This window comes from Urtica dioica, chromosome 1 (genome assembly GCF_054948205.1).
Source record: "Urtica dioica subsp. dioica isolate 48M chromosome 1, U.dioica_male_clone48M_v1_H2, whole genome shotgun sequence".
Taxonomy (NCBI): domain Eukaryota; kingdom Viridiplantae; phylum Streptophyta; class Magnoliopsida; order Rosales; family Urticaceae; genus Urtica; species Urtica dioica.
Window position 1 is genome coordinate 21,151,782 of NC_142756.1, and position 12,679 is coordinate 21,164,460.

The window sequence follows — 12,679 nt, forward strand, 5'->3', positions numbered from 1 at the left end:
ATCTGCGAGGTTGTCCACCGTTGAGATCTTCTTCACTTCCACGTCTCCGCGCTGCACGATCTCTCGAATCAAATGGTATTTCCTCTCAATATGCTTAGAGCGCTTATGGCTTCTAGGTTCCTTTGAGTTAGCGACAGCCCCACTATTATCACAATAAAGGGTCATGGGCTCGTCGACGTTTGGAACAATTTCCAAATACTTAAGGAACTTTCTAAGCCATACAGCCTCTTTGGATGCTTCACAAGCAGCCACATATTCTGCTTCCATTGTGGAGTCAGCAATGCAAGATTGCTTAATACTTCTCCACACAACAACTCCACCATTAAGGATGAACACAGATCCCGAAGTGGATTTCCTGGAATCCTTATCCGCTTGAAAATTGGAGTGTGTATATCCCGTCATAGTCAGGTCAGTACCTGAGTATGTAAGCATCAAGTTCCTAGTTCTTCGAAGATACTTAAGAACATGCTTAACAGCAATCCAGTGCTCGGGTCCAGGGTTGGATTGGAAACGGCTAACTACGCCAACGGCGAAACATATATCAGGTCTAGTGCAAAGCATAGCATACATGAGGCTTCCTACGGCAGAGGCGTAAGGAATCTTCCTCATGTCTTCAATCTCTTGTGCAGTCTTGGGAGACTGGTCCTTAGAGAGTGAAACTCCATGCCTAAAGGGTGTTTGACCCCTCTTGCAGTCTTGCATCGAGAAGCGATCCATCACCTTATCAATATAAGATGCTTGAGAGAGCGACAGGATCCGGTTTTTCCTATCACGAAAGATTTGGATTCCCAGAATGTATGCGGCTTCTCCTAGATCCTTCATATCGAATTGCTTTGCCAGCCAGACCTTAACCTCAGATAACTTACCCACGTCATTACCAATGAGTAGTATATCATCGACATACAGTACCAGAAACACAACTTTGCCTTCGTGTATTAACTTGTAAACACAAGGCTCATCTATTGACTGTTCAAAGCCGAAGCTCTTTACAGTTTCATCGAATCTAATATTCCATGACCTAGATGCTTGCTTTAGTCCATAAATGGATTTAAGCAACTCACAAACCTTGGTCTCTTGACCTTTATCCACGAAACTGTCTGGTTGAGCCATGTAAATGCGCTCGTCAAGATTGCTATTCAGAAAGGCTGTCTTGACATCCATTTGCCAGATCTCATAGTCGAGAGCTGCAGCTATGGATAGGAGTATGCGGATGGATTTAAGCATCGCGACTGGCGAGAAGGTTTCTTCATAGTCAATCCCTTCTTGTTGGGTATAACCCTTCGCCACAAGTCGTGCTTTGAACGTCTCGACGTTCCCATCAGGACCCCTTTTCTTCTTGTATATCCACTTACACCCTACGGGTTTAATCCCTTCAGGAAGGTCTACAAGTTTCCAGACATTGTTGACGTACATCGAGTGCATTTCAACTTTCATGGCGTCATGCCAAAGGTTTGATTCAGAACAAGCCATCGCTTGGCTATAGGAAACAGGGTCATCCATGTCGGAGACGGCTACAAGAGAGTCTCCATAAGACATGTACCTGTCAGGCTTTTGGGTAGCCCTCCCACTACATCTAAGTACTACTTGACGAGATTCTGATGAGTTAGGTTGTGTTTCAGTTGGGGTAAGAACAGTTCTTACAGATGAGGTAGAAGCTTCCTCACCCAACTTTTCTTCAAGCACAATTTTGCTTCTAGGTTTTGCATCTTTCATAAAGTCCTCCTCGAGGAAACGAGCATTCGTGCTAACGAAAGTCTTATCGTCCTCGGGACTATAGAAAGTAAAACCTTTGGTTTCCTTCGGATATCCTACAAACAGGCACAATTCTGACCTACTAGCCAACTTGCTAGTCTTTTGCCTCAGCACGTGTGCAGGGCAACCCCAAATTCGGATGCGGCCAAGATTCACTTTACGGCCAGTCCATCGTTCATAAGGAGTACCACGGACCGTTTTGGACGGAACTTGGTTCAGAATGTAGGCGGCTGTTTCGAGGGCATATCCCCAAAAGGAAGGAGGGAGTGATGAGTAACTCATCATCGATCTAACCATCTCCATTAGAGTTCGGTTCCTTCTCTCTGACACTCCGTTTTGTTGAGGTGTGCCAGGTGCGGTAAGCTGAGAAGCGATACCTTCTTCTTTAAGAAAGTCATCGAACTCTCCAGACATATACTCACCACCTCGATCGGATCGAAGTGTTTTGATCACTTTGCCAGTTTGCTTTTCCACTAAAGCCCTAAAGACCTTAAATACGTTAAAGGTCTCGGATTTGTGTTTGAGCAAATAGACAAACCCATATCGTGAGTAATCATCAGTGAAGGTAACGAAGTATTCGTATCCTCCACGTGTCTGTTGGCTGACCGGACCACATACATCAGAATGTATTAGTTCCAGCAACTCAGTGGCTCTTCGACCTTTATCAGAGAAAGGTCGCTTAGTCATTTTTCCTTCTATGCAGGATTCACAAGTAGGTAGTGAACCTATTGCAGAGGCTTGGAGTGGACCATCCCTCACAAGTCTCTTAATCCTTTCTAGACTGATATGACCAAGTCTTAAGTGCCATAGGTGTGTTGATTTTGTTAGATCGGAGGATTCAGAAAGTTTGATCCTCTTTGGCTCCCTAATTAGATCATTATCTTTTTCGGTGTCTAAAAGAGAAGGTTGAGTGGGATAGATGTAGAAAAGAGCATTCTTCATACATGCATCAGTGACAAAAGAATTATCAGGAAACGAAATACGAATTCCATTCTTAATGAACTTTAAACAATAATCTTGCTCACGAAGACGAGCGACGGATATTAAGTTCTTCCCAAAGGTAGGAACAAAATAAACATTATTCAAGTTTAAAGTGCGGTCTTCAAAAGACAGCGTCACGGATCCCACAGCCTTTGCAGACACCAGGCTCCCATCACCCCATTTGAAACAGAACTCTCCTTCCTCTAAGCTTTTGGTTTTCTTGAAACCATTCAAGGAACAACAAATATGGTTAGTAGCAACGGAGTCAAGAATCCACGTTGATACATTATCAGCTACTAAGCATGCTTCGGTAACTAGTACAATACTATGTTCCTTTGCTTTGAGATTGGCAGGACAGTTCTTTTTATCGGCCTTGTGAGGTCTCTTCTTAGTTCCAGAGGCGGAGGCTCTTTGCTCAGTAGCTTGTGCCTCTCCTTGATTCCTCTTTCTCTTAGTGAGACCTACAGCAGTGTGAAGTTCCTCCATAAGCTTGGTAACAGTGTACTCTAGCTTGTTAATGGAGTAGTTTATCTTGAAGGTATAAAGAGATGCGGGGAGAGTTTCTAAGATCACATCTATGACATTCTTCCCATCAATCTCAGATCCTAGGATTTCCATTTTACTCAGATGACTAATGATCAATATCATAAAGTCTCCAATAGGAGTCCTAGCCTGCATATGACAGTTCATAAACTGTCGGACTGCTTGTAGCCTTGTTTGACGCCTTTGCCCTCCAAACATCTCAAGGAGATTGTAGAGCATGTCAGCGGCAGTCTCGATGTCACGATGTTGCTCTTTCAGCATATTGTTCATAGATGCCAAGATATAGCACCTCACAATCTCATCGGATCGAAGCCAGGCCGCTAAGGCGTCATTGTCCTCTTGAATTGAATCATCATTCGTCAGAGGAGGACACAGGGTGGTGAGTACCCATTTGTGCTTGTTAACGGTAGGTATTATGTCGAGTCTACGTAGTTTTCGTTTTCGAGTTTGATCGAGGAAAGAAAGATTGAGAGATGGTTGAGAGACATATTGCCTATATAAGTTGAAACAAGTTTATGATTAGTCTTTGGTTTAGGATTTAAGTTTTATTAAGACTTTTGTAAAATCCAAAGGTGTTATAAACCAAGCGATAATTTACTCCCTCAAGAGAAGGCCGCAAAAAATCTCCATTTATAAGTAAATGACACATCATTAATGCTAAGCCAAGATGTCAATACAACTATTTTGACTAGCCACCTTGTAAATTGGTTTGATCACTCACATCCTTTCGCAGAGCCTCAAGGGAGGATACTAGGGATTGAGCCTAAGCGTGCAACCAACCACTTAGTCCAAAAGATCAGCTTTGAAAAACAATCCCCCAAGGGGAGGCCTTGCCATCATTGCATCACTCTCGGACGTAGCTCATTGAGCAATGATCGAAGCAATAACGCCTTGGAGTACTCACATTTAAGTGAGGGTCGCAAGAGCGGCTCTTAGTCCCACGTTATTGCATCTTTCACTAGTGTTGGGGATCGCGCGTTATAAACAACGAATATAACCCTCCCACTTAGTTTTTGGAGTTGGTTCATCGACTCTTATAATTTCGGAAACAGATTTCCTAGTTAGAGAGCGATAGAGCGGACAACTAGAAGAGAATCCTAGATCGACATGTTCAGAGCAGTATTAGTGCATAAAGGCACAAGGGACATACTCGATCTTTTCCTATTTTCTATTTCGGGAAAGTGCGTGAGGGAAGTGTGAACTTCAACTCACTCGAACACTTGAAAGTTTGAGATTACACATCTTTTTATTTTTCGGCTTGTCTACAAGGAGACCTCCCACTCAAATTTTCAAGAGCATATAGATTTTGAACATATGTGATATAGATATAGTTTTGAAAACATTTTGAAAATTTATTTGATTTGGATGACAAAATATTTTCAAGTTTGAAAGTGAAAACGGTTTTTCAAAATTCAAACTAGTTTTGTAAAAATTCAATTTCAATTAAACTTTCAAAAATCAAAACATTTTAATCTTACACATCATGTTTATAATCATATGAAAAACAATTTTGCTCAAGAAAATTTTCTCATTAGAGTTCTATAAATCATGGTAGTGGGGTTTGAAAATCCGGATTTCTAAAAAACTGGAGTTTCAGACAGCCGCGCACCTCGGAGTAAAATCGCCATATCTGGCGGCTCCGATGTCCTTTTTAGCCGAAACCGGTGGCATTGGACAGAGGACAGACAGGATCTTTAATTTGAGTCAAGAATCATTAAATTTCGATTTCTGAGCAGAGAGTTATGCCACTTTTAATGCGGGTTTACTCCAGCTCGAAGAAAAAGAAATAAATTAAAGCTTGGTCCTACTTAGGTGCGAAAAAGAATCAAGTGTAACTGAACGTTTTAAGATGTTGTTTAAAGATTTTATTTGTGTTTTATTAGCAGGGTAATAACATAGAATAAAAGAAATAACAACAAGCATAAAACGAATACGGTAAATAGAAGAAACTAGAAAGACAAAGTAACTAGTCACAAAATTTACCGAAATTTCTCAAACTTTTAAAACACGTTTTTCAATATAAAAAATAAAAACTTTTAGAACTGATTCTAATGTGTTTTAAAACCATCCCAAACTCATAGAAAATCAACATGCTTTTTAATTTAAAGGCAAGAGCAATAAATTAAAAAAAAATCTAAGATAACAATTTTAACTTGTCACAAAATTAGTAAACTTTCGAAAACGATTTTCAAGCTCATAATTTTAAAAACATGTACATGCTAATCTTTGACCATAGCTCTGATACCATTTGTTGGAATCGATCTAGGGTTTAAGAAAATAATTAACGCTTCGGTAAGCGGCGGAATTTTAAAAATTTTCTTTTACAAGTAAAAACGGTTTTTACTAACCTAGACAAGTGCAAGTACATGTAATTTAAAACCAATATGAGCTAGAAGTTTACTAACCTTTCTTGAAGCTTGAACTTTGAAGAAGCTTGTGGAAAGTTTGCAACGCTCGTCTCCCCTCGCAGCACGTCTCTCTTTCTTTCCTCGGCACCTCGAGCAACCACAAAAGTTTCTATCACTAAATCACTCGAAAAGAAGGAATCAGTGAGTGGGCACTTTTAAACACTACGACTTAAGAACGAGTCTCGAAGTCGCAGAGCTAAACACTAGGTCGAGTGAGGACCTAGGTGCCAAGACAAGAAAAAATCGAAAATAAACTAGAGAGAGAGAGAGAGGATTTTCGGCCAAGTTCTAGAGAGAGAGTCTCTCAATCTCTTAAACTTAGGATGAATGAAATGTGAGGAAACGAGGCTCCTATTTATAGGTGAGATCTCACCTTCAATAAGGTAGTTTCCTCTTCTATAGAATATCACATATTCATGAGCAATTTCCTCTTTTTTCCCTTTGAGACACTCGGCCAACTCAAGGCTTCTAGAAGCCTTGATTTGTTTCCTATTTTGTTCAAGGCCTTGCCTTGTCTCTCACTTGGCCGATTCCCACTTTCCTCTTGGAGGAAATTTGTTTCCTCTTTTTCTTTTGGCAAGTATCTAAATACATTTATGCACAAAATAAACTCTCCTATTTCTCTATTAGGGTAGGCGCCCAAGTCTCTCTAGAAGGAGATCTAGAAGCTTCTTCATTTGTTCATGACAACATGAAAAAGGCCCATTAAGAATTTTCAATAAAATTCTTATGAAATGAAATTAATTCACAAGGCCCAGTTAATCATATTATGGCCGAGTGACATTAAGTCATCAAATGAACTTGTCAAAATTTATTGACATCCATTTCATCCTTATGTCTCAAAAGACAAAAATACCCTTTCGACAATTTTTGTTCTTGTTTTGACTTAGCTTCCAGTTTAACAATTCCTTTCGATGTGATTCGTGACAGTGACCTCATGGACCCAAATGAACAAAGCTTGAGCTAAACACTTGGACTCAGAAGTTCACAAACCTTTTCCAAGTTTAGCTTAATGCCAACTGACTCCACTAAAGAGCTGACACTGAAAATCTCTCGGTTCAAATGAATTTATTTTCTACTCAAGAATTCGACCTAATTATGATGAGCGGATCCACTGAATATTATCTATGTTTACCCTTCATGAATGTCATTAGCTAGTCGGGATTTACTAAATTACCATTTTACCCTTCTAGCTGTTATTTCCTCAACTCCTTTGTCGCTTGTGAATAAGTTAGAAACAATGTATTGACGAGGAGCTAACAAGTCACATTGTTTCATCCAAAAGAGTCAGGACTCAATTTGGACACTGGCCAGTTCATTTATTCACACTCCAAGGAACAAAGCATGAGGTGACATACATTGCATTTCAGCAATCTTGTACATGAATTCCATATCTATGAGAACTTCACAAAGTTACTCATGACATACTCACAACTTAGTACTTCACCAATAGGCCTTGTTCGGAATCACATAGTGAGTCCGAACTTTGACTTTCTCAAATGAGAATACTAAGGTGTGAAATGGCATGTCTCATTTCAGGATTAAGGTAAGCATGATGCAATTCATACATAGTGACTTTGAGACATAAGAGGTTAAAAGGTTTGTTCTTATATTGTCTCTAGAAGTGCACTGGTCAATTCAGTACCTTCGGAAGATACCTAGAAGAACTATAGAGTCCCCAACTCTCAATGCCTCATAACCAGACATCATAGATTCTTCTAACAATCATACTGAGGTCAATAGTCATTTGACCCTAAGATTGCGAATATATCGTTTTAAGCAAACTACGAAGAGTTTGTTCATGCAAATCTACATTTGTCTCTTCGTAAGTTGTTAAGTTTGTTTATGGACTAAAAGACTAAGGTTTTATCATAAAGCTTCAAACAAAGAAAGAATGAATGAACATTTCAACTTTATTAATGAATAGATAGGCAATTACAAGCAAGAGTCTTCATGAGACTTTATTACATCAAATGTACAAAATAAAGACTACAACTCTTCTTGTGGGCACCATTGACAACACATCATAGGGAGGGATGGACGGCAATTTGAAGTTCCCCACGCAAGGCTGCGCGAGGATTTGTGCGGCGAAGGGAGAGTATGATTCCTCGATCCCTCCATATGATCTTTGCCTCCCCGATTCCCTCATCTCGATGATTTGGTTTTGGAGGCTCTGAATCATCGTGACCATATCAAGCCCGTTGGCAGGGCCGACTGTCGGGGCCACAGGGGTCACTGGTCGGCGTTCGTTGGAAGCTTGGTCCACGACATTGGCCTGAGGTCGGCCGAGAGTTGCGGCGGGCAGTGCGTCCCGCCGAGAATTGAGCCTTTGACGGAGATCCTCCCCTCGAGAGTTTCTTTGCGCCGTCAAGTGTTCTCTAAGGTCCGCGCTAGGTGCGTGGCGAAGCGAGGTCACCTTTGGTCGGGCCGTCCGGCGAGCGCTTCGGCTATCGGCCCCATCGTCAACCAGAGTCGCTCTCTCCTCGGCGAGGGGCCGTGTCCGGCCACCTCTTGAAACCGAGGGGGCGAGTCCCCGGGACTGTGACCGTGCCTGTCGTCGAGCCGGGTGCAAGTGATAGGCCAATGCACCATTGGCCCTCTCGGGTCGTGCTTGAGCAAGGCTAGGGGTGGCCTCGTTGGTCCTTGACTCCCCCACGTATTCGGGGTCGGAGTCATCCTGAGCGGATCGATCCTCGACGTCGTAGCTGAGGAGATTGGCGATGAGGGAGCCGTCAACGCCGGGACGGTCAAGGAGCTCCGCGAGCCGCCGGGCCGTGTCCTCTCGGAGCTCGGCCTTGGGGTCGTTCACCGGGTCTTGGGGCTGGCTCTCGCTATCGCGAGGTTGCCCTTCAAGACGGTGTGCGAGGAGTCGGAGACCGTACCTCGAGCTCGTCGCTCGTGTACCCACGGAGGTAGTGGGTAAGTGACTCATCCCTCGAGAGTCGTAGGAGTGAGAAGAAGACTGGTAGAGGGGATGTGTCATCCTTCTAGCGCCAAACTGTTGTCGCTGATTTTTGGACAACTATTTAGGAGCCCAGAGTGGTTAGACCCAAGGCCGGACCAAGTGGTCTCACTCCGGCTCGAGCGTGTCGGACTTGGTATCCCAAGTCATCCCTTAGCTGTGGGTGAAGCTCACCTCGTCTCGATACCTGAAAAGCAAACAAGAGATTGTGAACTACAAAGGGGAAACAGGGGGGGTGCCCCTGTTTACCTCTCCGACGCTCAACATTAGTGGGATTGAGGTGGAGTATGGAGGTTTTAGGGGTGTTTAGAGGCCGAGACTTGAGAGAAACGAGCGAGGTACGAGTTCGGCAGCGTTTCAGTACTCAAGAATGGATTACCTGGACTAGGGGAGCGGCCCCTGTATTTATAGGCAGCCAAGGGGTGGTTTGAAGACCCCTTGGCCGAGTGAGCAAGTTTGGGTCGGCCATTGGCCGGCTGAAGGGTTGGGTCGGCCAATGGCCGAGTGAGGAGTCTTGGCCGGATGAAGGTTCACTCGGCCATTGGCCGAGTGAACTGCATGGCCGGCTGAAGGGTTCACTCGGCCATTGGCCGAGTGAACTGCTGGAAGGTTCACTCGGCCAATGGCCGAGTGAATTGCATGGCCGGCTGAAGGGTTCACTTGGCCATTGGGCAAGTGAACTACCCAATGGCCGAGTGAGCCATTGACCCAGCCAATGGCCGAGTGAGCCATTGACTCGGCCCATGGCTGGGCAAGCCATTTGACTTGGCCATTGGTTTGGGCCGGCCCCTGGTTGAGTCAGGGTTTCGCCGCCCAAGACCTCGTACCAGCCACGTAGGTCGAAGAGATGCCTTTGTTCCCGTTGGCCCTAGACGGGCCGACAACACAAAGCTTGAGCTAAAATACTTGGACTCAAAAGTTCACAAACCTTTTCCAAGTTTAGCTTAATGTCAACTGACTCCACTAAAGAGTTGACACTGAAAATCTCTCGGTTCAAATGAATTTATTTTCTACTCAAGAATTCAACCTAATTGTAATGAGTGGATCCACAGAATATTATCAGTGTTTACCCTTCATGAATATCATCAGCTAGTCGGGATTTACAAAATTACCATTTTACCCTTCTAGCTGTTATTTCCTCAACTCGTTTATCGCTTGTGAATAAGTTAGAAACAATGTATTGACGAGGAGCTAACAAGTCACATTGTTTCATCCAAAAGAGTCAAGACTCAATTTGGACACTGGCTAGTTCATTTATTCACACTCCAAGGAACAACGCATGAGGTGATATACATTGCATTTCAGCAATCTTGTAAATGAATTCCATATCTATGAGAACTTCACAAAGTTACTCATGACATTCTCACAACTTAGTACTTCACCAATAGGCCTTGTTCGGAATCACATAGTGAGTCCGAACTCTGACTTTCTCAAATGAGAATACTAAGGTGTGAAATGACATGTCTCATTTCAGGATTAAGGTAAGCACGATGCAATTCATACGTAGTGACTTCGAGACATAAGAGGTTAAATGGTTTGTTCTTATCTTATCTCTAGAAGTGCACTGGTCAATTCAGTACTTTCGGAAGATACCTAGAAGAACTATAGAGTCTCCAACTGTCAATGCCTCATAACCAGACATCATAGATTCTTCTAACAATCATACTGGGGTCAATATTCCTTTGACCCTTAGATTGCGAATATATCGTTTTAAGCAAACTACGAAGAGGTTGTTCATGCAAATCTAGATTTGTCTCTTCATAAGTTGTTTAGTTTGTTTATGGACTAAAGACTAATGTTTTATCATAAAGCTTCAAACAGACACGGAAGAATGAATGAACGTTTCAACTTTTTATTAATGAATAAGCAATTACAAGCAAGAGTCTTCATGAGACTTTATTACATCATATGTACAATATAAAGATTACAACTCTTCTTGTGGGCACCATTGATAACACGGTTTACTGTTAAACCATGCATAAGGCCCTAGCAGAAAAATATGCAAAAGGGGAACTAAAAGACGTTGATCTAGGACCCCCGCTAAAGAAGAAGGTCTTTAATAACAACAGCAGAGGAAGAGGCAACCCTTCCCCCAAGAGAGCAAGACCCGATGAGGAAGGGGAACCAGATTCCCCACCGACTGTCGCAAAACACAGGGTTGACTTCATAATGGGCGGTTCAAAGTTCTGCAATGGAACAGTTAACTCAATCAAAGAACATCAACGTCAGTTAACCAACCAAACCACCAGAATTAGACTAGAACAAGATGTTCAAATCTCGTTCTCCGAAAAAGAAGCGGTAGGGACAACCGAACCGCACGACGACGCACTCGTAATCACTATTGACGTGTCTAACTGCGAGGTCGCGAGAGTACTGATTAATGGAGGCACCTCCGTAGATCTTATCTTCAAAGATACCCTAGCCAATATGGGAATCAGCGAAGACGAGATCGAAAGGGAACAGACCCATTTGAAAGGTTTCAATGGGTCCACTACTCCATCCTTAGGAATGATCAGGTTGCCCGTAAAAACACACGGAATCAACATAATAGTAGAATTCCAAGTACTAGACTGTCTCTCCCCTTACAACATTATCTTGGGAAGACCGTGGATACATAGGATGAGGGCTGTTCCTTCAACCTTTCATCAATGTATTCACTTCCCTACGCCTGAGGGGATAAAAGAGATCCGAGGCAATCAGACAACCTCCCACAGTTGCTATCTCACTAGACACAAACATTGCGCTAAAACGATTAAAGAAGAACAATAGCAATTAATGAATGTGGAGTGTGGCCGAGAGCATCTCTACGCTAGAAGAACCCGACTCCCTTGATACGCCGAGTACTGAGATAACAGTCCAACTACAGCTCGATGGTTCCGATCCTTCCAAGTGTGTCAGAATCGGAACTAAGCTTAAAGGTGGTATTAGGTGATAGCTGATCTGTTTCCTAAAACGAAACAAGTCCACCTTCGCCTGGTCAACCGAGGACATGCCAGGAATAAGCATCGACGTCACGTCTCACCAACTTAACGTCGATCCCAGTTTTAAACCCGTAAAACAAAAAAGACGAAAGCTCGGTCCCGACAGGGCACGAGTTGTCAACGACGAAGTCGAAAGACTGCTCAGTGCAGATTCGATCCGCGAAGTGAAATACCCGGATTGGCTGACAAACACTGTCGTCGTAAAGAAAAAGAATGGGAAATGGAGGGTATGCGTTGATTTCACCGATCTACATAAAGCATGCCCAAAAGACAGCTTCCCGCTACCTCACATCGACCGGCTAGTCGAAGCAACCGCGGGACATAAAATCCTGTCGTTCATGGACGCATTCTCAGGATATAACCAAATCCTGATGCATCCAGACGACCAAGAAAAAACAGCTTCCATCACCGTCCGAGGCACGTATTGCTACAAGGTCATGCCCTTTGGACTAAAAAACGTTGGCGCCACCTATCAGAGGTTAGTCAACGAAATGTTCATAGAAAAGATAGGGAAAACGATGGAAGTGTATATCGATGACATGCTCGTAAAATCCCTAAGGGAGAACGACCATATATGGCATTTGGAGGAATGTTTCGAGGTATTGAATAAGTATCAAATGAAACTCAATCCCACCAAATGTTCATTCGGAGTATCATCCGGTAAGTTCCTTGGGTATTTAGTTACCCAACGAGGAATTGAGGCTAACTCAGATCAGTTGTACGCCTTGTGAGAAATGCCTTCACCCCGTAACAGGCGTAAAGTTCAAAGGTTGACAGGACACATCGCTGCCCTCAACCGCTTCATATCTCGATCTACAGATAAAAGTCTTCCTTTCTGCCGGCTCCTTAAAGAAACAAGAAGCTTGAATAGGACGACAAATACGAAGAAGCGTTCAAAAAATTGAAAGAGTATCTATCGACATCCTTAATCTTGGCGAAACCCGTTGCAGGGGAGCCACTCTATCTATACGTCGCAGTGTCTCAAGCGGCAGTTAGTGAAGTACTCGTCAGAGAAGAGCAAGGGGACCAACGACCAATCTTTTATACAAGCA

General features: G+C 43.1%; 1 protein-coding gene across 1 annotated transcript; it reads left to right on the forward strand.

Moving 5' to 3' along the window:
- The first annotated feature begins 10,620 nt into the window (after positions 1-10,620).
- Positions 10,621-11,415, forward strand: LOC149407759 (uncharacterized). Its single transcript, XM_089621806.1, has one exon. The coding sequence runs from the start codon at positions 10,621-10,623 to the stop codon at positions 11,413-11,415; it is 795 nt and encodes a 264-aa protein (XP_089477932.1).
- The last annotated feature ends 1,264 nt before the right edge of the window (positions 11,416-12,679 follow it).